Here is a 26,693-nt window from a genome sequence, read left to right on the forward strand (position 1 = left end):
GACAAATATAATGGCATGAACCCAGTGTTTTAAAGGCCTGATTCTTATCCACTAGCACACAGTCTGGTGTATAGATGTGCCATCATGTTGAAAGCATCAGAATTTGACATGATTTCATTGTCAAATCATTTGACCAATCATATATGCACATTTCCACGCACTGTTTGCTCAAATTTTAATGTCACAGCTTTTCATATCCTTATGACTGAAGGTCATCGGAAAACAGTGCTGTGGGATCAACTTTGACAAATGTCCATGTGTGGGATCAATAGCGTGACTCATCTCTCCTTTAATCAATCTCAAAAGGGTTTTACTGACAGCACCATCCTGTTGCGACTGATAGCTCATGACAGAGATGGTAACTTGGGGACTCAAATGACTAAACTTCCACATCTAAGGCCCGATCCTTGAACACTAGGCCACACCCCAGTTCAGAGTGCTGGGTGGTGAATGGGGTTGCAAGGGTGGAGTACCACAACAGTCCAAGCTCTCAGTCTCAGAAAGAATATAACAACTCTATTAGGTTTTTCCATTGAGGGATCACAGCATTGTCGTTCTGAGTTTTTGCTATGAACAGACTGGGTCAACTTCGAAGTCAGTGGCAGGCAGGAAAGCATACAAGTTATCAGTCTCCGTTCTGCTGACACGTCCTGAAAATTGCAGCTCTCCAAAAGTTATGATTTTTTTTATTCAATTATTAGATGTGAAGTGATTATAGCGCCACCTTTTGACCAATTAGAGTCATATGAAAGTATTTGTTGTTGAGCCATGCCTGTTGTTTCAGCATGCTACCTTTAATGAGCCAACAGGAACAAAAAAAAAATTGTGGGCCCATATTGACTGTTTTCAATGAAATGTTGGATTACAAGTCAAACCACTTTGGTTAACACATCTACAACATTTCATGATGATGGAACTGTGAAGAAATTCTGACCAATTATGCAGTTTTTCCACATTCATTTGTTGATAGGAGCCATGCCATTGGGTTGGTTTATAGTACGTTTGTTTATCTCAGTCTCCTGAAGCTATGCACCAACTTTGAAACAAATAGGACCAATAATAACCCTGATTAAAAAGTGATACTACAGAAAGTTTGAGGGCGAAAAAAGAAAAATTGAGACTTAAGGCCAAAATTACACAACAAATGAACTGATCAGGCCACAGAACAAAATTGCAAAAATAAGTACTAAAGTGCATAGATAACAACAGGAAGAACAGAGAAGCAAATTCCCATTCAGCTGTTATTGCAGCGACAGGGTCTGTGTGCAGGTCTTGGCATGGTTAACAGTCCATAGCACACAGGCGGCACTAGGAGTCTGGTCTCTTGAAGGACATACAGGGTTTTTTATTTTTTAAAATGTATTTCATTTTTTATAATGCACAATTTTTACCGATTGCTATTGTCTGCCCGAGATGAGATTTATGAATAGATGGTCAACTTGTCCATCAGGACTTCTTTTGATCGCCATTGCCATTGTCTGGCCATGGGATGGTGAGAACTCTTTCCATTCAAAGAGCTCATTGGCCAAGAACAAAGCATACAATCAGCAGCTTTTCCATTAAGAATCATTTCTACTGGGCTCCTTCTATAAACCTCCTCCTGACTGTTCTGCAAGTCTCTTGTGTGAACGGAGCCTACATCAGTCACAATGCAACATATTCCAGTTTCTTGGTAAATGCCCACCTGGACACAAGAAAGCAGATATAGATGAGATTTGTCCAAATATGGTCTAAATCAAATTTGGACGTAGTCGGTACCGATTTTTCCCGGATCTGAATATAAACGCTCTTGCATGCATCTTCTCCAGCTCCTAACATTCTGCTTACAATATCATCTCGAAATGTGGCTGCAGGAGTTGCAACAGCAAAAAGCTGTGCAAAGCTGGTTGTAAAATTGGATGAAACACAAACACATGAAGCGCAATGACCAGGAGACATTAGATGTCTACAGGCAAAGAAGACTGTTCAAACAAACACACTGTTCTACAGTGCTGTTCTTGACTGCTCTAGTTCTTCTGCATTCTTGCCTTGTGATTTCTGAGCACTCGCAAGCCACTTGATCTGCATCTTGCTGAGGAAGCACGCAACTGATTTTATTCCACATGCATTGATTTAAAGATGGGCTGTCTTGCTCCAGATTTGCATTTACATTCCTCATCTGCCCACAGCCTAAAGTCTCCCTCCATAATTATAATCCTCCTAAGACCCAGTTGAACAGTTTAAAGCCAAGAGTCACCAAATACCATGAATTTGCAATGATGAACATCTGTGGGGTACTGACAGCAATGGCATTACCCCAAAGCAATATTAACAATGAATCAGTTTCAGACAACCTTTCGTACATCACTAGAAACGGGGGATATACAAATATGGAATTTAATGAGAAGAACAAAAAAAACAAGACAAGAGTTGAAGTTTTTTTTTGATAAGCTAGATATGTTAGCCATGTCTTTTGCTCAGGTCACTATGTACCGTAATGTAACACCACCAGCAGCAACACACACTTTGCCAGGCAAATTACGGCTACCATTCGCTGACTTGTTATTCGAGCCATCTTCCATGATGACATCATCTTGTGCATGATCAGGCTCCTCGAGCTCCTACATATACGGTCTCACCACAGAGATATTACTGACGCCACTTTCCACCATGATAACTAGCAACATCGGCTACAGAGGAGGACAGTGTACAAACTAGGAACCCGCAGCCGTGCGCGTTTGTTGACGTGTGATGTCTGCAACTCATCTGCATATTGATGGAAGGACCTCTCCATCCTGTAAACCAGGCTGGGGTCCGAGACAGGGCTGCTGAAAATGCAGCAGTTTTCAAGGTTGATTGATTTTTTGCCTGTGTTAACAGTGTCACATAGTTGGTAGAGCGCACATCTCCAGTAGAACATGAAAATTATAAGATTTAAGATCAGGCTTACTTTAGCCTTAAGTATTTACATTTTTTACATAATACAATTGTCTTGGATGACAAAAATATTTTGCATTGATAATACTTTTCTTATTATTGAATGTTCATTCTAGTGTGTTTCAGCATAGTAAAATTTATGGTTCTTGAGACCAGAGACAAAACCAAATAACTGAATCACAGGAGGATACAAGTGCTTCTGCTTTACAACTTATTTTTATGTCCCATTTGTACATTCCTCCAAAAATAGGAAGCCCAATTATATTTGTAGACGCGTCCAAATGCTGCAACATTCTCAGTTTATGATAGGTCGTTAAGTATGGTCCATAGCTCTTGATTGTTGTGTTGCTGCGTGATCTAAACCATATCTTGTTTCCTGACATCACTTTTCCGGTTTTTCCACTTTGCAGAGTTGTTCCCCGTCGCAGGGAGCACATCAAAATGCAAAATTTTATTGGATCGTTGATTTAATTGGTCAGCAGATTGATCGATTGACAATGCCAGCCAATCTCAAACTGCCACAACCCCTCATTTTCACTTAAGCCAGCGCGAGGCCTCTATCACTTCCTGGCCCTGCAGGTATGGGTAACCATAGAAACAGTCAGGAAGGCAAGGCAAAGAGAAAATAGGGCTCAGGGTCAATGCATTTCACAGCCAAAAAAAAAATATATATATATATATTTCCTGTATTAAAATGTTCCCCCACTGATATTTCAACTGATATTTTCAATATTTGGACAGGTTGAAAAAATAGAAGGACCCTTTCCAAGGGTCAGTGATTGACTAATCTACATCAAACCAAGGAAACAAACCTTACCCAAAGGTCTGCCTTCAGATCTTCTGAAGGAGGGTAAGATAGAATTAGTCATGCCTATCCCACACACACATACATTTCTGTCTTATTTTTGAGGCAGGTGTTTCAGGGCTAGGCAATTCATCTGCAAAGGGATTAACATAAGATCATCGTGAAGAAGAAATGTTAAAAAGTTTAAATATGAACCTTTTCACAGTGCTATCAGTCAGTCTGTTGTTACCTTTAGGTACAGAAAGGAAAGTAAATATTTTCAAAATATTTTCAATTTGGCACGTGTGCACTTTGTTAATGGGCCAGAAAATCTGTGTGTATTTATAACACGTCAGCAGAAAATGCACTCCCCAATGACTGAAGTATAATTAGATTCTTGTGCATGATTGGTTCATTTGTATCAGTGGAAAATCTGACTTGGGGGAGTTATTAGTGATAGTTATGAACAGGGAATGCACACACAGTTTCCAGGAATAATAATAATAATTACTATTATTATTATTATTATTATAAATCAATTTTAAAAATAATACACAGTAGCCCAAAATGCTTCACAAATTCAATAAGAGAAAAACAATGCTAAAACTGAACACAGCGATGATTCTACCACCTGGGGAATCGCACCCAAATTTCGACCACTGGTTGTTTGGACCCAAATCAGAATTGGTATTAGCACTGCTTAATGCCCGGGCACTGTAATTAGAGACAGTTTATCATTAGGAAGAGGACATACTCCCCATTCCTTCCAACCTTCTCTGGGCTCTACTGATGGAGCTTTTGGCAAATAGCGCAGAAACACTGAGAGTTGCTAGGTGACGCATCCTGTTACAGTGCTGTTTCCGGTGTGTGCCGTCAGCCAGCGGCCTGCTAAATGCATGATTAGTTGTGCTGTCACCCGGTAAGGGAGTCGGTTTGTTGGCGGGACATCCGCGTCCCATTGTGCACCAGCAATCCCGCCGGCCAATCGGGCGCCCGGCGTCTGCCTACGCACGCTTCGCGCGAAGTGCGCGCCTCCAACTCGATGTCTGCGTGAGCCTAACTGGCAGACTGCGGAGTGAAAAGCAGCAGCAGCAGCCGACATCACGTTTCAGAGGAGCGCACACTTTCTGTACTCTGCAGAACTGATGGAGAGGACTGTAACAATGAACTACTTACAGCAGCTCCTAATGACACGATGGCGTTATAATGGCTGGTATAGGGGCTTTTCCATGTTGGTGGTTTAAAGCAAAAAATGCACTTCAAGTAATGTGCACACAAGAACTGTGAGCCATATGTATTAAATGATTCACTACCATTATTCATCACAAGCATGCACAAATGTGCACATACAAACACACACGCACGCAAGTGCATGAATTTGAGTACAAAAATATACACACACGTGCAAAAATGCACAGACGCTTACACCTACATGTGCATGCACAACTGCACACACACAAATACAAGCACGCACACACAGAAATGCACTAATGCGCGCACACACACAAAGAAAAACCCGGAGAGAGACTGATTGTGAGGAGGCTGGTATGTGATCTAGTTTAAATAAAAGATTAAAAGATGCAGCAGCACCATAGTTGTTGCTGTGAATGCGGGGGGAGGGGGCAGAGATGCAGGGGCAGGGGGAGGGGGCAGGGGAGAGGGTAGGGGGTTCACAGCTCTCTGGGCTGGAGCGACTGCACGCCACTGGCACTCCCGGGCACACACGCATCTCCTGTCTGCCATCCTTTTGACAAGCAACCCAGTTTCCTCTCATTGTTCAGTGCTTTGTCACAGATAGGCAGCCACATCAATGCAGACAGCAGCATCAAATAGGCACAAGCAGCCCTCAATACCCCACAGTCCTCATTTTCCTGAATGTGGTATTGCTAATATCCTTCCACAAAGATCAGTGAAAGGGGTTCTCCACTGATCCTAGCCTCAGCAGTTATAATTAAAACACAGTTACGGCTTTTGTTGGATCTCTGGGGACACAGCACATTTCTTAGCACTGATCGCCCCCTAGAGGAGGGAAGTAAAACTTCTGACTACATATTCAGTTTGAAATAACCACTCTCCACACAATCTTTTTTTAATAGTCAATTTCTGTTGCAGCCTGAAAACTAATTTGCCAAAAGAGATTGCATGCAAAGTTTATAGTCCATTTTCATTCTTCTTTATTACAGAAATTCTGCATGAGGTCCAAAACACTTTTTAAAAAAGGAGTTCATATTTACTGTTTATCCACCCCCACCACCATTTTGGAGTGGGTTGAATCCATCAATAAGTGAAGAATGTTACACAGCCCTTAATCCATCCTCAGTTGTTGTGAAGGAGCACTATTCAGCTTAAAAAGTAGACTCGTGTGCCATGTTCCAAAACTATATGCCTGCGCTGTACTCTCGCAGGATGGGTTAAATGCAGAGGACAAATCACCCCACGGGGTTCAATAAAGCAGATCTTATGTGCCAGGACATTCAGTAGCATCTGTTCTCAAATGCACAGGAGAGTACAGACTACCAGGCAAGTCAGAGTGCAGTATGAACAATTTGACTACGTGGTTTCAAAAAGCAACGGTAATGTTTCAAAGGCAGACTTACACACTACCTAGAACACATTGTAGAGAGGGCGTGACTTATGCCTGAACAGTTAGGCCAAAAGTCTTCTCATACATAAATCACTCGTTTAAACTACACGTTATTTAAACAAAACCCTCAACTCTGAGCAAATACTTTGGGGCCGAATTGTGAAAACCCCTTACTTATGCTACAGTTAACACTATACCTTCAGTCCACTTGCTGCTTAAAACACGGTATTCTCAATCTCCTCCTTACGTTTACTTTGGTACTTTAACAATATAGGGTTAATACAACTTTGTAGGTTTATGCAATGACTGTTACTATCAGTGTCACTGACAACCAGGTACCATCTCTGTTCTTTGCCTAACCTTATCATATGCACTTTTGCAAGTCCCTCTGGATAACAGTGTCTGCTACATATGCAAATGTACTCGGGGGTGTGCAGAAAATCACAGCCTGCACTTGAGCATAATGCCGTAGTTACATATGCCATACACCATGTAATATATTTACTTACATCATAGCTCCCAAAAGTCCTTACTTTTTGACACAGCTTGTTCAAATCCGGACAAAGAACATGGCAGTAATTGGAAAATGTATGTGCAGATGTCAGTGGCCAATAAGTAAGCTAGAGTTATTTTCTCAACATTGTGAACTAGAAGTATGACAACCATTCACAGAGGTGGAGAATCCAGGTTCAGAAAGTAAAAGTTCATCCCAGGATTTTGTTCCAGTCACCTGGATTTGCTAATGAGCACCATTCTTCAGCCAGGAGGTAGAGGTAAATCAGCTGGCTGAGTTCAGGGGTGGATGCAATACATGGCAGGACTTTTACTTTCTGACCCCTGGATTGTCCACCTCTGACCATTCATGGTCCTCTAATGAAATACCTCAGGAATTTATATAAATGCACTCTGTACTGTAAATGTAAAGCCACATGAGGGCGCTATATGAACTGCAATACCAACAGTCCGCATGAAGACGCCTGGCGATGCACACTGATACTTCCATAAGGTGCTGTCTAAATGGCAAACAAAAGTGCTAAGAAACCCAAAAACGAAAACTGGTGGTCATGAAGTGCAACACTCAAAACTAGCAGCTCTGTTAAAGCGATAAGTCACTTTCTGGGGTAAGCTGCATCTGCATTTCAGGGCCACAAGTTTTCGCATTTTATTTTTGTGTTTTGCACTTCAGAGCCACCGTACTTCTGCACACAACGTAGCCTAAACATCTGAATGAGTGGCTGTGGTTTCCATGGAAACGCTTGGGTTTTTTTTTTAAAGCCTCGTATTATCTTTGTCAAAATGTATCTTGGAACAAAATTAAGTAAACGTACAGCGCATAAGAAGCTTGGCGGTTGTTCCCAAAAATACTTTACGAAGGCGTGTGTGAACTTAAATTGTTCAAGATCTTCGTGGAGTTTTATGAGGGAAAGACACTGAAATAGATTAACCGAGGGCATATCATTACAGTCATCATAATCTAAGTACATTAATTTACACCCAAAGACCAAAATGCTGCTTGCTGATCGTTAGCAGGTATCACATGCATCCCGGAAGCTCGGGACAGGTGAGAGTAACTCGGGCTGCCTCCGGGGAGCGCCCCGACCCCGGCATCCGACCGGTGTAAACTCGCCTTTCATAACGCTGAGCCTGCAACGGGGCAGGCGTGACGTCGGTGGTGGAGCCTACCTTTGCCTGCCTCCGCACTGCCGCACACGTTTGACAGCTCAGCTCTCGATCCGCATTGCCCGTAGGCGTACGACTGCGCGCTTGCCCCAGTCTTGCTGCTGGTCGCCTCGTGAAATAATACATACTTTATTGGGTAGAGGTAAATATCCTAAACGAGGCAAACTCAACCCCACTTGCACGGTAGGCTATTATGTAGGGATTTACACCGTTTAAGACTTGGATGTTCCCACACAACTCGTCTGGTGGTGGCTGTTTTTATTTATTTCGGTTGGGAGAGAAACCCATCGGATTGTTCCTCATTTGAAATAGGATAAAGGGATATAAACCTTTAAAGGGATATAAACATGTCCAGGGATCCAGAAGAAGTCAGCAAGCTCACCGAAAGTACATACAAGGTAAGCGATTAATGTTGTCCTACTTTACTCTCGATTAAAAGTTTTAATTGCATGGGGTTCATTTCAATTAACGCCCGCATGGGATATTTGTAACTTATCGCCACTCATTTTTGATATCATTAATCAGGTTCTTCTTTGGTCAAATGTGTGAATGAAAAGTGTCCTATCTGTTTGAAAAGGATTTACTAAGAAGCGAGACAACGGGGTAGTTTCGGCTGATTAGTTGTAGCCTAACTTATGGAAACCAGCGACTAACGCTTGGAACGAAGTTCTAGCGAAAATACAATAACTTTTTAATACGACTGCGATCCTAAAGTCCCTTGGGAGCGTATTTGACCGCGGTGCCTAACTTGTAGCCTCGGCGGTGGCTTGTCTAGGCTACAGGTGTTTTTCACTGCGTCCGTGGCACACCCAGTAACAGCACGCGAGACAAGAAATACATGAATTTGTCATAAGCCAGTCTTCCCGTGTCAAATAGTCACGCGCACACCTACCGCAGAAAATGGAAAGTGAAATATTTTACAATTAGCTGAAATTCCACTTTGTGTTGCCCGTTTTGTTTCGTGCTACTCGCGACTCTTCTTTATCTTGGACTTGGGACGTGTGGCAAATTATGATGCTTATGATTGTTTCATTGGTAAGCCTACAGATTTTAACACACTTCAATTATGTCCACAAAATGTTTTTTAAAAAGTAAACGAAGTTCTTACATCAAAACCGTAATGCTGAAAATACATTATTGATTACCTTTCGAAATAAAAGTATTTAAAAGCATCTGACACACACTTCATATATGATAACTGGTTTGTCTACATAGATCCACATCCTGAATTAATCATGAGATTACAGATAATTTGTTCATTTATTTTAATTACTGTAGGCCAGCCAGCTACAATGAATCGCCTGAATGGCAACACATCCACCATTGAGAATGCATTGGATATGCAATTCTACTTTTACTTTCTTCTTGTTCATATGTAATACGTATGCATCTCTCTCCCTTTCTCCCTGTGTGTGTGTGTGTGTGTGAGCGAGAGAGAGAGAGAGAGAGAGAGAGAGAGAGAGAGCATGTTGGGGGTATGCATTTACCACTCACATCATTTTTGCTTTCCCACATATTTTCAATTCCTCACTTGGCTACTGCTCCAACTTTTCCACAACTCTTAGCCAAATTTAGACATTTTTACTGCAAAGGAATTATTTTACATACATTCAAATTTTTGGCTGGACTGCAACAGCGGGGCCAGCCCTACAAACACGGATGTCTGTGACTGACTGAGTGAGTGACTGATGAAGTTACACCATTGGTCAGATGGATCACGTGTGTTAGGTCCAGCCATATACTAGGTTTTAACCTGGTCTTGTTATGCATCACATAAAGTTCACAAGTATTTCATACATTTCATCTGCCCATAAATGTCAGTTAATCTTAGGTCTTGATGCACTCAAATTAAATGACCTGAAAGTAACGAGGAAATGACAGGGAGATTTTTCGTTCCTTTTCTGGGACTTGTTCCAGCCAACGCTGTTTATGATGTGGAAAATAAGAGGGGAAAATAGCCACGAGTGGGCGTCAAACAAAAAATATATATTCATGTTTAATTCGCCTCCATTTTCTGGAAGCTAATCTTAAGGTTGTATTGATTATTAAACACAAAGTTATAACTATAAGTGTTCATAGGGGGAAATCAAACTTTACTTGCAGGAAGAAACTTTCTATGGACTCTCAAAATAACTCTGTTTCGAAGAAAAGTTTAAAAATGATTAAGAATCCGTTTTTGCTCCCACTTAGAGCAGAGTTTGTTGTCATGGTGCATGATTCATTTGCTTATCACACCCCCCAATCTGTGGTTATTTGCATACCCTTTGTTTGGCACATTGTGCTTTTATATGGGTATACACTGCATATAGGTAGATACGGAAGCAGCTCAGGTTTAATGCATCTTGCCCTAGAGTAACGAAATAACCCATTACATCAATCGCAAATGCCATCTGACCCTGCAGAACGGTCTGCGCATTACACTACTGCTGCCATTGGAGAGAGTTAAAGCACACCACAACATAACAGATCAACAAAAAATATATATCACTGCCTATAGCACTTTGCAGATAGGCTATAACGGTCAAATTCTTCATAGGGTGTTGAACATTTTTAACCCAAAAGGACAAATTCCATCCACTCAAATGAAACATTTACTGGCCCAATACCTTCTGAGAGATTTAGGCATTGATTGAAGTTCCTCTGTGCTGAAGCTGAACGACCTAACAGTACAGTAAAGAGTAGCCTAAATGACAGAGATAGGTATTTTGGAATTTCAGCAAGCACCGTTTACAATGTGGTAAATAAGTTCACATGATCGTTAGTGAATCTTAACACCTGGCACGTATCCATACAGCATCTAAGGAGTATGGGCACTGTGCTAGGGTCAGGTTTGCCCATCAATATTCTGTCAACATCTACTATGAGAAAAAAGGCAAGACTGATCCTGGATCAGCACTCAAACTCTGTGACACACACTTACAGGCCCTGATGTCATTTACCATAACACGTGCAACAGCAGTGTCAGGAAGCCTGGACTAACAGTCCACTCATTTATCCTGAGAAATTTATTTTATGGGGACAATAGTTTTTATTTATTCATTTTTTACAGATTCTGCGCAGCTCAGTTAATGCACCACAGTTAAAATGAAGCAGTGGTGGCCGCGTATGTTGCAGGGATAGCAATGGGCTACCAGCTAGGATGCAGCATTGGGTAAAAATCTCCAGGAATATGCCACCCCCCCCCCCCCCCCCAAACCAATCGCATACACACCAGATCATAAAATAAGAGCGTAATGAGCAAAAGCAGAGGTATAAACTCAATAGTAAAATGCTTTTTCAAAATGATATAATTTAAAGCTTCAGATGCTGGTAAAATCATGCTACTTACAAAACTATAAACACAGAATAATTTTGTTGAGAATATTGGCAAAACTGGATTTTCTTTCAAAAAAGTAGGCTGCAGGAAATGTACTGGTGCCTAACGTGTTAGAAGTATTTAAAAAATTGTTTGACCCAGGACTGGCTGGGAGTGTGTTCAGGAGGTTGTTTGAAATGGTGAATTCTTTGGACCCATATTTGATTTTTTAAATTTTTTATAATTGTTTAATTTTTTATTGAACAATTTTATTAGTAATTTATGTGTAACAATACCTGTGCAAAACTAAATGAACGATACTTTGACGAGAATGCTTCTATGTGATGCGCCATAGGCCGTCAGGTTCTGACTGATCGTTCGGACCTCTTCCACAAGCCAGGGGAATTGCAGGGAATGCACCTGAAAACTGCCCTAGGCGGTTTGCATTACCGAGCCCCAGGAAATACAGATTCCTGGTCACAATGAGGATGTGCAGACAGAGCTACGAGTAGGGCAAGCATGCCTACCGACATGTAGTAGCGCATTGCACTTCAAACGCACTAATGGCTGTTTAAAGAAGAAACTAAATCCCGGTCTGAGAATATAATAGCCTACCAATCTAGCGTTTATAAACCCAGCTCGTTTCATTCGAATATTACAACTGACATATTTTAGCTGATGATAACTTTGAAATGAAAATGTTTTTTTTTTTCACTTCAAGTTCAAACGCAGGCTAATTATCAAGTTCCAATTAGTGACAACAATCTATGAGTTTCATAAAGCCGCTTACTTTCGCTGTAACTTTAAGGCCAGTAGCCGCGGTTTTAGTGAATGCCTTGATTTATACCAACTTTATGTCTAGACTTATTAATTGGTAGACATGTTGCACTGCAAAATGCGTTTTTTTTCTAGAGACATATGATTAATTGTATTTCATCTTGTGTAGAAAGGGGGATGTTTGTGATATTTCACACAGAAAACTTACCTGAACTACGAAACGGATGCATTCCTCCAAACTGCTATCAAACACTCTTTACCTTTCACAGGACGCGCGTGCGTGCTTGGTATAAGCAAAAAGGCGTCCTGTCCTGTACAAAAGATGACGTCACTACGCTAGACCCACGTTTCTAGCGTTTTTCGTTTTTGCCCGTGTTGTCGTTTTTAATGGTATGCATTGATCGATCAATGCTTTTGCACAATTAACGGCGAAATGTCTCGAAATCCGAAATGCTAGAACTTGGGTTACCCTAAACAAGTTCCGTGGCGTCCTCATCGATATGAAAAGCAATTTACCTACATAAAAATAATTTTAATTTTAATAAAATAAAACAATCCTTATTTATGCATCAAATGATCATTGTAGTCATAAAATATTTGTAAATCTGTATTTTCTTTTTCCTTCAGCACATATATGTTCAACTTTCAATTATTTGTATTTACATCTGTGCCATGGATGTTGGTTGATGATCTTCTGTTTTATTTATTTAATTATTCATGCATAAAAAAGGAAGGAAAATGCTTTATTCAACAACAAGTGATTGAAGTAAAGTGCCCATGGTGCTCTGTCATTTGGCCTGATACACTTGAATCTTGTCATACCGAGATTGCCTCTCTTTTGCCTCTCTCTTGCTCCTATTCAATAAAACAGATCTCTGATCAGTGCTTGAAAATGAACCCCAGAACATACAGTATTTTCTAGTTCTGACAGGATTTTTGATTCCCTTCAGAAAATGTCCACTGTACAACACTGTGTGACATTCAGTTTCTAAATGACAATATGGTTATTTTGACAAAGAAAGAACAATATGAAACACAGTTTAAGTCCTGAAATTTGGAGAAATATTTTGATATACAGCCAAAAATATTCCAATATAAGCGGCATAAACTGAGTTTTTTTATTTAGTGTTGGGCCAGAGATTATTCTTACTCTATTAAAACAAAAAGGTTGTATTATGTCAGAATTTGTTCTGCAATGAACAATGAATATTCCGACTTCATAATCAGGCATAATTATTCCTGAGGCAAGTAATACAATATTTTCATTTTGTGCCATTTCGGCAAAGAGCCAAGTCAACATTCAAGTAAAATCCACTGAGAATAACTTCAAATGAGCAGGGGTCTCAACTGGATAAATAAATTAATCAAGAGACAGACTGGAAAGGGCAACACGTCTGGGACGTCTACTTGGTGTTATCACTATTTAAACCACTCATAACCATTTGGTCACTAATGCCCCTCCTCTGCCAAGTGGAATCAGGCCGCCTCCCTCACTTCAGTTTCCAGTCCAATTTGGCTCCACCCACAATCCAGTCACAAAAGCCAGTCAGGAGTTGATATGGTTACCAGTAGGCCAGGGGCAGGGCTTAGGAGACTGCATGGTGATGTCACATCGGTCCCTGCCCATGCCACCAGGAAGAAGAAAATATTATTAAGGCCCTTTAAGAGTATTGATATTCTGTGCATAGAAGTGTCTGGCTAAATAATAATTAAATGATGTTTTTGCTCTACAAGGGTTACATCACTTTACATCATCCATGAGGAAGCACCAAATTCATTAATTAATACTTTATGAAGCAGTAATATCAGGCTAATTAAGGTGGTGCATACACATACTGAGTTAATGACATGGTGTACAATGGCAGTACGTGTGTAGTGAGCCCACCGAGCCCAGCTGTCATTGACAGTGAGAAACCTTCATATTGGCAGGACTGTTCACACTCAGTTGTGAGATCTTAAGAGGCAGAAAGATTTAATCTGATGACTGATATGGTTTTTTTTTTTTCTTCTTTTGTCTTTTTGTGTCTTCCCTCTTCTCCACTCCTCCGACCGAACCCAGAATGTTATGGAACAGTTCAACCCCGGGCTACGGAACCTGGTCACCCTGGGAAAAAACTATGAGAAGGCAGTGGGTGGTGAGTGGTTCAAGCTTTTTGTTCCGGAATGCCGAAAAGCAGACTACTTATACTAATTATTTTACATTCCAGCTGTTGTTTGGGTGGGATGGACTGGAGGGCAGAGCAGGGTGGGGGTGTCGATGTCAAATTGCTGTTAATTTGTGAATTTAGCATTGATGATAATAACTGCCAAAATTATCACCAAAAATGTTCAGGAAAACTGACAACTACGCTATTTATTGCAAGTGCACTACAGTGTAATAGATAACATTAAAATAGCATTTTAAGGGAATGTAAATAAGTCGAAGTCATGCTGTGATGGTACACAATCTTTTTTTATGAATTTCCTCCACGTACAGCCATGAACCTTGCAGGAAAAACGTACTTTGAGGCCGTGTCAAAAATAGGGGAGAATGCCGCAGTGTCACCAGTCTCCAGGGAACTGGGTAAGAATATGCTGCAGGAGATACCCAGCTCTCCTCCTCCTTTTCTTCTTCCTCCTCACCTGTCTCCTCCTTCCCCTTCCTTCCCCTGTTCTACTCCTCTTCCTCTTCTTTAGTCCTCCTCAGGAGATAGAAACTGAACACGGAAATCAGGTATTATTGTACATGCTTTGTTTGATTAGTTAGATAAAGCCTGGGAACAATCATGGGAGAGATGGACCACAGGCCTGTGTAGTGAATCTGTAAGACCCTTAAGGCTATTGAAGGTCTGCCATCCTGAGTGCTGCGTCTGGCTGAAGCACTGGCACTCAGTGCTCTGGCGTGTCCCCTGGACATGCAGTCCTCCAAGCCAACGGCTGTGCAACTGAGCTGCTAGATCATCAGGTTAGGTTGGCAGCATGTGCTTGGGGGGAGATGCACACAAGTTCACCTGTGCTATTAATTAATGGAGGATGTGGAAGGAAGGAGACAGGCCTGTAAACATGTCTAGGCATGGAGAAAATGAGAAAAAGCAGGGGAGAATCTGCACAAAAACTGCTGCAGCTGCACACTGATCAGGCGCTGAAGACATGCTCAGTATCAGGAGTTGCATAGTATCCCTCTGACCTCACAGCATTCCTCAGCATACCTGAGTCACACCTTAGCACTAAGCACAATACACAATACATAATACATCATTTCATGATTCGTTATGTGAAATTCATAAACAGTTAAATGTTTAGTGTTAAATCAACTCTTACAGAGTACACGTGGTCCCTACTGGTCTCATTTATACTCTGTTAAATTTTAAATTTATTAACACTGGACATTTTACTGAGTATGTCCATTCATTTGTAAGGGGAAGTGATGCATGCTAGTATTTTATTTCCTTGTGCATAATCCAGTTTAATGCCCTTTCATGCAAATGTTGGTGTGCAATGTGTAAATGAGTCATTCAAATGATCTTTCATTCCATTGCCATTCTCCTTTCTGTTTCTACCCCACCCTCTCCTCCACTGCTTTTGAGTGACTGGACTATATAACAGCGTACAGATCAACTGCGTTTGCATGCTACACCTCCAAAAGCACATTTTATTGTGAAAACTTTTTTGTTCTGTGAGGTTATTTGCTGGGTCATTTGGTCTGTTTGCAATCAAAATACTTTCACATTAATGCGTTTGTTTTGGGAGCAATAGCAGTTTCTGGGTACAGGTTTCTTGTGTCACACTTGCATTATGCATCAGGAATTTTCTGTCACACTGAATGCTTTGTAGCATTGAATGCACAGTGATGTCACATCAGTCCCTGGCCATGTTGTTGGACAGGACAGGTTACTGAGGGTCTGTGTTGATATTCTGTGAGTTGGAGCTTTCAATTCAGCTATCGAAGAGTTTGGCTACCCCTCTTGTTACATGTCTGCGTTTGCCATGTCTTGTGCAGCGCCTATTTAGCAGTTTATAGGGTCGCCAGATGCCTGTTCAAACTATTTGTACAGGTCCAGTTTGCGGTCTCGACCAGATAATGTAATGTCGGGTCAGGGATTGAAAGAATTTACTGTTAGTTTGTTCTGAATTTGCATCTCAACCACCGGTCAGTAATCTGTTTAGATAGCTAAGCGCCCAGTCCATCAGAGGTTCTGATAGCAATAACAACCACAATACCCCTCGCCCCCCCGGTTTTCTATTGGTCCTGACAGCATCCCACCCCCCCCCCCCCCCAATGAGAGCATCCCACCCCCCCGCTTCATCATTGGTTTCAGCAGCTCCCCTCCTCGTTCGCATTCAAGCTTCCAGCTGTGCATGTTTTGACAAATTCTAAATCTGGCCGCCCTAGCAGTGTAGGCTGTGTGAGAGCTGCTAGGTTAACTTTCTACATAGAAAAAAGGAAGCGCTATCATATAAAGCACAGTTAATGATCCGGAGAGCACCAGAGCTAACTGTGCAGCCTTGCAGGGGCAATGCACAATTGGCAATCAGTTTGCCCGGGGACAAGAGGGTTCAGCTTGTTCACAGTCCGTGTTTCATCGCTTGGTAGCAAACCCCTTCGGTTGGACACGTGCCCTGGGTCTGCCTGCCGAAGATGCACATGTAGCGTTTCCTCCAACTCTGTTCTATGCGAGCTTGACCTGTGGGCTGCACTGTTTGCATCAGCAGGCCAGCGACACCACATGTTTCAAAGAAGAACTGTGGATGTCTACCCTCTGAATCGAATTGGCTGTAGAGATTGCTACATGGATGTGACATTGCTGTAAATCACTAACTGCACATTCCAAATTGGGGAGGGAATCGGCCATGCTGCATTTTTGAAAAACAGAGCACAGGTAACACTGTGCCTCCCCAGTTACCCCACCTTAACACAAGATATGTACAAAATGCAGCCTACTGAACTTTTTAAATGTTAATTAAGCAAAGCTTTTATTCTGCTAACACATTACAACTGGGCATATCTCTCCTCATGTTAAAATTGCTACGACATGTTAGAGCAGGACAGGAGATTGGATTAGTCTGAGGGTAAAATCTGAGTCTGTCTGGATGCATGTATTTGTGTTTTCTGTAATCTTCTATCCGAGAGAAACCGTTTGTCTTGTGGCCCTCTTGTGCACTTGGGCTCAGGAATATGAGATAAGGAAAAAGCCCAGCCATCACTCCATTGTAAATATGACACACTTTCACATTCCTTACAGAAACAGAGATAACACAAGAAAGAATTTGGACTTTACCTGCCTGTTTTCCACACATACCTGAGATTAGGGCATATGGTTGTGAAATATTGACACTGCCCCGTGATAAAACACCTGCCGTGCTTTGTAAAGGCATGCTTGCAATCTCAATCTGAATGAGCTTCGCAATAGGATCTCCTCCATCTGACCTTCTTACACGACTAATCTGTGTGTTCGTTTTGGGTCCGTTGACTGTACGATAAAATTGTTTGCAAACATAGCGTATGTTTCATCTAGCTGATACAGCATCAGGACAAAATCCCTTAGGTAAATTGCTCTGGGCTGAAGAGAAAAAAATGATTTAAAATATTACAATGTAAAATGTAGTCCAGAAATGGTAGGAAGCACAATTTATTGTTTCCTAAAAAAAATTCCTCAGGCACCCTTAAAATTTCATATTCATGGGCATTATATGGTGGGGTTTTCTTGTTGTGTTGTTTCCTTTCTCTCTCATTGGTTGGGAACTCTGAAGGCCTTCCCTCACTTAGTCCCACGGTCCCAAGCATATGGACTACAGATCCCACAAATCCTCCCTGAAAGGAAAGCCAAAGACCGTCCAGCAGGTGCACCATTCCTTTGGGCTTGTTGATGCCAAGCTGCTCATTTGGCGAGTCTCCTGAATCAAACTGCTTCCATTGACATTTACATATAGGCTATTTATTAAGCAGACGGCATTAAAGGATCGACTTGAAACGCACCGTGCACAGTGAGCTAGGAATTGATTACAACACAAGCGAAAGTGTGTCAGTGTAAACACCACAAACGGAGCACTGTAATAAACACGCTGTCATGCCTCGGTGCTGCACCAGCCACACTGGCTGGTTCATAGGCTTAGTGCGGTTTCATTTGGGGTCAGCACGTGCAGTGGGTGTGGCATTACGCGGAGCTCATGGAACAGGCTTGGCAGGTTGGCGGCAAGGGTTTCAGTAGACCATACAATCCTTTTCTAATTGAGCTTGCTCAGAACAGATCGGCACGGTAAGTGCAGCTGTGTGTGCCTAGTGATCCCTTTCACAAATCTGGCGACGTCAAGCGCTGTGACCTTATACCGTTTCCCCATCAGGTGACTGAATTTGTTATAGAAACGCAGTCACGTCATTGCAGGCTGTGGAGGTGCGACCTGCCCTCTAACGTGACAGTGTTACAGATACTGCGTGTGCGTAATGACTTGGTAGGGCAATAGGACCTGTCAACCGAAAACAATTGAAGAACAGTGGGGATTCCATTCGTTCTTGTGTGATTCAGCTAAACACAAACTATTTTGGCACACGGTTTGGTTGCAATCAACTTGTAATGGTTTTCGCATCAAAATGTGCAAACTCTCTGCAAGCACTGCATGTACTGTACAAATATTATGTGTCTTAATTTAGTTTGTGATGTAAAGGATAGCTGCAAAAGATTGAATGTTGTTTTCAAATAATTATTGTATTTGCATCAGTATTAGAATCATGGCTTTGCGTTTATTGATCATTTTAGATTGCATAAGATATTTGCACATTATCGATATCAGAGCCTTTGTCTGTAGTTTTTTATAAAATGATGATGTCCATCTTGCTGCACCACAGGCTAGGAATATAGATTTGTACTTTACTCGGGCCATAACCAGTATCCAGGGGAGGGAGATGGGGAGAGGCGTGACATGCCTGTATTTTGGCTGATTGTAGACGAGACTAGCAGCAGCAGTACCTAGGCGGCAGCTTCTGGAACACAAGCAGTGAGAGAGTAACAGTGGTCCAGAGAGGACAGGGCCTGGATAATGAGCTGGAGATTTTTTGGAGTGAATAATAACACTGTTTCCCTGATGCTAGCATCGTGCTACCATTGAAAGATGTCCGTATTATGATAGCGAGGCACCTATGGTAGCCTTTGGCTTGACACTTACTGCACTCCTTGATCAACTGGCTTGACGAGGACCAAAGGGAATTAGAAAGGCCAGGTGTGGGCTTGAAGCACCAAGAAGGCACACCCGAAACACCACAAAAGCCCAGAAGCGTCGGTTCTTGTGTTTGGTCCTGCATGAACATTCTGTGTCATGCCTGTGTTAACTCACACGTCAAGTCACACACTGTGCTGGATGAATAAATAATGTTCAAATAAATTTAATATCACTGCTTTATTGCTTTCTGACCAGGGCTGGTTTATCACAGTCTGAAATAGTTGGACGGACTGCTGATCATGGTGAAATTGAGAGATTTGCTCTGAATGTTTGCGCTAGCGGTGAGAGATAAAAGGAGTTTTTGATCGAGGTGTCTGACGGTGGGAAAGATAACAGGCAGCAGCTCACCTCTGTTTCCTGAGCGACGGCTCTAATCACACCAGATGTGCTGCTGGAAGATTGGCAGAACTCGATGCTTGCTTGCTCACGGACATTGACTCGCCAAAGATGCTGCACAGATACGCAGATCTTTATGTTAATTGAACAGGGCTGATGATAGATGCTGGTGAGCAGATAAATCCATCCATATGACATGTCGATTGGTGGGGCAGTGCATACTCTAAAAGTGATGGACTTTTTAAAATAATAAATTTGGCGCCCAACACGGGGCTGAGTATACTCAATCCCCACCCCAATGTGGAATGTGCAATCGCCAGCAGCTGCGTTTGTGCTGCGAAACCCCACTGTCGATTCAGAAGAGTGTAGACAACCACAGTCTCTGAAACATGTGGTGTCACCAGCTTCTTCTTGACACATTGCAGACAACAGTCAAGATATAGAGCAGAGTCAGAGGAAAACTTTTCATATGTGGCCCCGCAATTTACTGCAATTTACAATAGACCAGAAGGAGTTGCTAGGTAGCGAGGATTTCACTGTTTTGTTTTCAGACTTTAGATCAGGGGTGTCAAACAATTCCCAGAGGGCCGCAGTATCTGCAGGTTTTTTTGTGGTTTCCTTTCAATCAGCTGCCAATTAAGGCCTTGAGAACAAGGTATATGGATTCATTAGCCGATCAATGGCTTAAATTGACCACTGGTGCCAAGAACACCCCGAAAACCAGCGGACACTGCAGCCCCCCAGGTTTGAAGTTTGACACCTGTGCTTAAGATGTTTTGTAGAATAAGTAAGCACACCCCCTCACCTAAAACCTATAGGAATCAGGTGACTACCAGTTGGGGGATCCACATCTGACCTAAGGACGGTGTAACTCACTCTGACCCTGTCCAGGCTCACTGACAGGGTACGTAACAGTGAGGTTAAAGACAGCATGACCACAAGTAACACAGCAGCATAATTAGTTACCCCAGTACATGTTTAAATAGTAATGTGACCCTTTTTCCCAGGTACTGTCAATCCCCCTTTGAATGGCTACAGTTGCAATATGAGACGTGAACCACAGCACAATGTACACCTTTTTACATCCTGCGTCTTTTTCTTTAAGACTATTTTAGGTCTCTCATGTCAATCAGGTAATTATTTCCCGCTGGGTACTGTACAAAAGACTGAGCAGTATCCATAATAAGCAACACCATATGGGTGTAAATAATGACACAGAACTCATATAGAGAGAGAAGAACTTCCTTTAGTTTAATTTTGTGGGTAGAGTAAAGGATGGGATGTCTATAATTATTTTCTACTGTATGTACAGGGTTGGAAACACTTAATGCATGAATATCGAGTAACCTAATAACACGTAGGGCCGCCCTTTGCCTTCAGAACAGCTTCAGTCCTTCTTGGAATGCTGTTATACAAGTTCTGAACTGTGTGTGATTGGATATTAGGGCATTCTTTATGAATAAATGCCTCCAGTTCTTTGAAGGATGAAGAAGGTGGAAAGGTACTTTCCACTCCTGAGTTAGTTGAACAGTGCCTTATGTGGGAATTGCCATCTTGGAATATGGGGACACCATGAGGGGACATTGTTTGAACCACAGCGAGCACCTAGTCTTATAACATAGATTTATATTCATTGGCTGCTATACGACTCTACAGAATCAATGGACCGCCATGAAATGGCTGCCCATAGCATTACTGATCCTGCACCATGTTTCCCAGTTAGGAACAGCCAGTGTGGGTTGAAGGCTTCCTTTTGTTTTCTTCAAATGTAAACCCTTCAGACTGTAGCCATTCTGTCATACACTGACTCTGATGTGGCAAGCAGGAAATTGGCAAGTAAATAACGTGTCAGATCCAGTAAAGCAAGGGTGAAACCATATGGCTAGCCAGTTTTACTCATGTTAGGTTGTCTATCACTTCTTTGCTATCTGCTAGATAGCTAATTACAGCTTTTTAGTAGCTAGGATCTTCATGGCAACTCTCATGTCTGGCTAGTTAGACTTAGCTAACTGTCTAGCTAATTTGATATAGCTAGCTAGCTAAATGTAAATGTATATAACGTTACATATATCGTGTAAATTCACATTTTTGATGTCTTAGCTTTGGCTACTTAATGTTGTTAGCTGATTGTATGCAGGGTGGGAAATTAACACCAGCCACCTTTATCTGTGAGTGGTAAGTTTAACAACTACCCATTATCTGGAAGGCCTGTTCTATTCTGGATACGTAGTTGTCTGGTATATCACTGAAATCGGCTCATGAATTTTGGGGTACACCAGCCACTGTGGCCTGTGGACAAAAAAGTTAGTTTCCTGCTGGTTGTATGCTCATCATGAGAAGAACTAAGTTACGTCCAGGAATACCACTGCTCCTGTTTTTACCAAGTTGGACAGATGACGTCTTTAAGTATTTGTTTCTGGAAAGAATAGCTATATGTAATTGTTATAGTTTAAGTTATTGAGTTTTCCATGATATTTTGTGTAATGTAGGGGCATGTCTTTGCGAAAAACAAATGTGAATTCAGTTTTTTTTTTTTATTAATGGGAAATTCCATTACATTTGATCTGTGAGTTTCTTACTTGTGGAAAATAACACTTCGCTTCAAACATTTTTCTGTGATTAATACAATGTGATACAGACTGCACTGGTGTTCCTCTGACTCAGCCATCTGAGCAGCAGGTGCTGGAGTCCTGAGTCAGCGCTTTGTGATCTCACTCCAGAGATCTGGTCATCACAATGAATCCAAGGCAATGCAACAGCACATACCCATTACACCCTGTCAGTGCAATTAATACAGCCTGCATCGGTGTTAAAAGTCAGTGTGATCATGCCAGTAGAAATCTTAACTGGAAATAACCAGGAATTGTTTTTCTTAATAGATTTTGCATCTCTAATCCAGAATTTGGAATGTCCGATTCACAAACTATGTACAAGCGTGCTCATATAAGCCCCCTGCTGCCAGCTTCGGAGAGTGAAAATAATTAATGGCTCCCCTACAAAACACATGGTGCCAGCCAGATGCTTCTTTTCACATTGCAGTATGAGACAATGTGAGACTACTAGCTGCATGTTCAGAGCAAGGATGGAGGAGACCCAATCATACACGTGTACAGAGAGTGAGCCAAGGGCACCCAGATGTCGCTCGAGCAATGGCCACTGTTATCCCCACCAACCAAATCCCTCTCATATATCCCTTGGGCGATGATTGGGCACCACCCATGCAGGGCTGCCGGGCATAGTCGGCTCTGGTACGAGCCGGATTTGATCCGAGACCCTGGTGCTCACACTTTTACAGAGAAAGCTACCAAGCAGCCACCAATATTAGAATATTTTAAAACTTTAAATGGGAGACTGTCAGGTGATAAGAGTTATCTTGAGTAAATATAAGATGCAGTAATTTATATGCAATAAAAGCATTATTATATGCAATGCGTATTATATGCAATGAAAATCTATATTAAGTTAGTTGAGGGAGGGGATTTGAAATGGTGGTGGTGATCAGGTGGAAAGACACCCCAGCTAAAGCCTATTAGCTCTTAGAGAGATAACACAGCAGGTTCTAAGGGTGGAGTTAGTCAGGACAAACTCCATTAATGACATTAACCTCTGTTCAGATTTGCGGAGTTGGTTTTCCACTTGAATAAGGATGCTCGAATTGGGTTGGCCTTATAACAGGTCGACGTAAACCATTTTAAGATATATGTGTGTACAACATGAGAGTATAATGGGGGACAATGCTGGGTGTGTAACTCAGATTGCAGGCTCAAATTCCAAGTGGAGCACTCAGAATCTGTGCCTTTATTTTCACTTGACAAATACAGTTGACCTGGTGGTTATCCTCACAATTTAAAATGGCAAGCTTGTCCTGATCTAAATGATAAATTATTTGTCAAAGCTACCCTGTTTCTTTTAGTCCTGAACAATAATAACCCTTTTGTTACAACAGATGTATCATAGACTCAAGTCTAAACCATTGGCAGACCATTCCAGGCAAATATTCATTGGGGGCTGGGATGACCTTCTCTGCCACCTCAGTGTTGGACTTGTTTTGTTATGCAAGGCTGTGTAGTAAAGATAATATGGCAAACAGGTGATCACCTTGAGAGAACTTCAAACTGTGCTCCTGTCACCTGGCTCAGTGCCTCATTAGACATATTTTTATAATCTTCCCAGTTGCCTAGAGACATAATGTCCGGGCCAATGATATGTTGGCTAAACAAAACAGGCTGAACCGCAGGCAAAGTGCAAATCCTGTGGTCTGAGGATATGTGGGTCTTCTTCCTCTGCACTGCTTTAGTACCCGGGTGGGAGGGTGCATAAAGGCTGTAATCACTCACCTGGGTCAAATAGTTAATTAAAATATTTTTTTATGTGCAAGTAAGTATTTGAAAACACTCCCTGAAAATCCCTGAACATTTTCAGCATGCTACCAGTCAAAATGTGCATTCGTATTAAATAATTTTGCTTTCAATATTGGAGAAATCGTCTTTTTTTCAAAATATCAGCAATGTACAGGAGCTGCACTAATGTCTAAACGATTTTCAAGCATTTTTTTTTGTTTGTTTGTAAAGTTAAAAAAAATCTTAAAGTAGTTTGCAATAGATGCCATTACACTGTAATAATACCAGCAGTAACCTTTTTCTGACAGTTATTTTGAAAACTGGCTATTAAGAGAAACGAGAGTTGTTTAAATAAGATGAATCATGCGTTTAGTCAGCTTAAAGAAGGGCACTTCCGGAAAACGGTCTCTTGGAAGAGTGAATCACAGAAGGTGGAAGGTAACCCTGTGCTGCTCGGTACAGTCAGCGTTTCCTTCTTTGGTGTCTCTGAGGAACGTCTCCCAAGTGACAGGAGAAGCATGGAACAGAATTTCTTCAAAATTCTTAACATGGAGAGTACTGGCTCTCTACTGATGAAGTGATACATTCCAGTTTATTTTATTCCTACATCAATTTCATTAAGGGGCATTTACAGTACTGTGGTAGGACATGTTCTGTGCTGTAAGATAGCAGTACAATGATACTCAAGTTACGAATGTCTTGTAGGTGAATAGATTATGTGGTTCCAGTTGATTGCCGATCATCCGATCCTAAGCTTTATCTCCATGCAATCGACTGAAATAATGCTTGCACAGGGAATGTTATTTAAATGTTCTTTAAGTGTTTCACTGATGTTTCTTATCTTCTCAGGTGTTGTGCTAATGGAGATCTCTGAAGCGCACAAGAAGATCCACTTAGAGTTAGAGGAGAATGTGAGTGTTCTAGTTCCCTGGGTTTCTTAATACCAAAAAATGAATAGAAAAGTACATTTTTGACATCAAGACATTTTCTTTTTTGTCTGTAAAGTTGGGAAACTTTTTTCATACTGTGGCCAGTGCTAGTAAATCTGTCAAGCAAAAACGGGTATAAATCTGGCAACAAATTCACCAGGATGGCAACACTTTATCCCCCGAACTTTGATATGTTTGACACTGTTGCCGTGGTGATTCAGCAGTAAAGCCCACTCTTTTATCAGTGACCATGGGATAGATACTGTAGCACATTCTCATATGGTAGGGCAGGCACTGCTTGCTGTTATGTTGTAAAACAATTACACACAAAAGAGTCGATGTTTTAGGCCTTTTGTAGAGATGCCAGCAAGATTTCTGAAGAACATGCTGAAGTTAAATATGCACTGTGGGAGAGAGGAGAACTATCGAGGGGGCACAATGACATCCAATCCCCAATACACACACACACACAAACACACAAGCAAGCATGTACACATATGCACACACATACATACACAAATATGAATGCATATACACACACTGTCAAACACATACACACACTCACTCTCATGTATGACCATAATGCACGCATACGCATACGCCGCAAGGTATGGTAAAGAAACTCTAGTGGAGGCAAGAATCCAGGACATGGCATCAGGGAAGGATGGGCTTTGCCTCGCACTACGGAACCACAGAGCCAGCAGTGGAACCATGGGAACCATGGTAACCGTACCGTGGTAACCGTGGGCATTCCCTGCATCACTGGGCTGAGTCACTATTGCCCCCAAGCTTACACAACAGCCATATTTACACTAATCAAGTGTCTTTCCAGGCTTTACCTCACAGACAAGCTTAAACACAGAATATTCTCTCGCTGTAAGTTACTCTGCAAACTTTATCTGCCACGGGATGATGCAGCCCCACGACCCGATGACCGTTTGTTACAATGTTAGTCCAAACAAAATCTTTTCAGTGTCTTTCTGAAGAATAACCTTGGACGGTCAGAGACAGTCTGTTTTCCAAGACATTGCTATTAACTCCATGAATGTGGTTTGTGTTGATTTTGTTTTGAAGATAGCTGCCGATTTTGATCGAACAGAATTGCATTATAGTGTATTGTTCTGTATTGTACTGTATACTACATTACACTTAGGCATTTAGTAGACGCGCTTATCCAGTGAGACTTACGCACATTACATTTTGACATACAGTGCATTCATACAGATGGATATTTTACTGAGGCTATTCAGGTTAAGTAGCTTCATGCCCAATTCCTTAGCCATCATGCTCCACAGCTGCTCTGTACATAACTGCTGTACATTACTACTGTATATTACAGCACTGCTGCATTCTCCCTCCCTTATGTTGGTTCTTTCCACATTCTCCGCTTGTTTACAGTTCAAAATATTTCACAAAGAGATCATCACAGAGCTGGAGAAGAAGACAGACATGGATGTGAAATACATGAATGTGAGTATGTTCGCTGTCACGCGTGGATGTGTATTTGTTCTTGATCTCATGTGCACGTACAGTGTGTTCACCCACAGGTGAATGTGCAGAGGAGTCCTTCAGCTGTGAACATGTGTATGTTCACATGGGAATGCGTGTTCATTTTCACTGGGGAATGTATGCGCATTTGAACACGTGAATGCACAGGAATGTTCATTCTAACTGTGGAGTTGCAGGAAAAAAGTCTACCCTTGTCTTGAAATAGAGAGGCTATCCAGTCAGCAAATCAATTCACACTACATCCAATTACAAGAGTTTTTATTTCTGCAGAAAGAGTATGTCTGCCAACAGTCAACACTATACAAAAGAACATTATTTACAGTAATCGATACCCTCCCAGACAGTCTGT

The 26,693-nt window shown here is 41.7% G+C and overlaps 1 protein-coding gene across 3 annotated transcripts in view; it reads left to right on the forward strand.

Annotated features, from left to right (window-relative positions):
- The first annotated feature begins 7,907 nt into the window (after positions 1-7,907).
- The window catches only part of baiap2l1b (BAR/IMD domain containing adaptor protein 2 like 1b), a 31,524-nt gene continuing 12,738 nt past the window's right edge, over positions 7,908-26,693 (forward strand). For all 3 annotated transcript variants that reach the window (XM_035396941.1, XM_035396942.1, XM_035396943.1), the window contains exons 1-5: positions 7,908-8,362; positions 14,096-14,171; positions 14,513-14,599; positions 24,756-24,817; positions 26,234-26,305. In XM_035396941.1, the coding sequence (XP_035252832.1) occupies positions 8,312-8,362; positions 14,096-14,171; positions 14,513-14,599; positions 24,756-24,817; positions 26,234-26,305 (348 nt within the window). In that variant the 5' untranslated portion in view covers positions 7,908-8,311. The remainder of the gene's footprint in view (positions 8,363-14,095; positions 14,172-14,512; positions 14,600-24,755; positions 24,818-26,233; positions 26,306-26,693) is intronic.

The sequence above is a fragment of the Anguilla anguilla genome, chromosome 17 (assembly GCF_013347855.1).
Source record: "Anguilla anguilla isolate fAngAng1 chromosome 17, fAngAng1.pri, whole genome shotgun sequence".
Classification (NCBI taxonomy): Eukaryota; Metazoa; Chordata; class Actinopteri; order Anguilliformes; family Anguillidae; genus Anguilla; species Anguilla anguilla.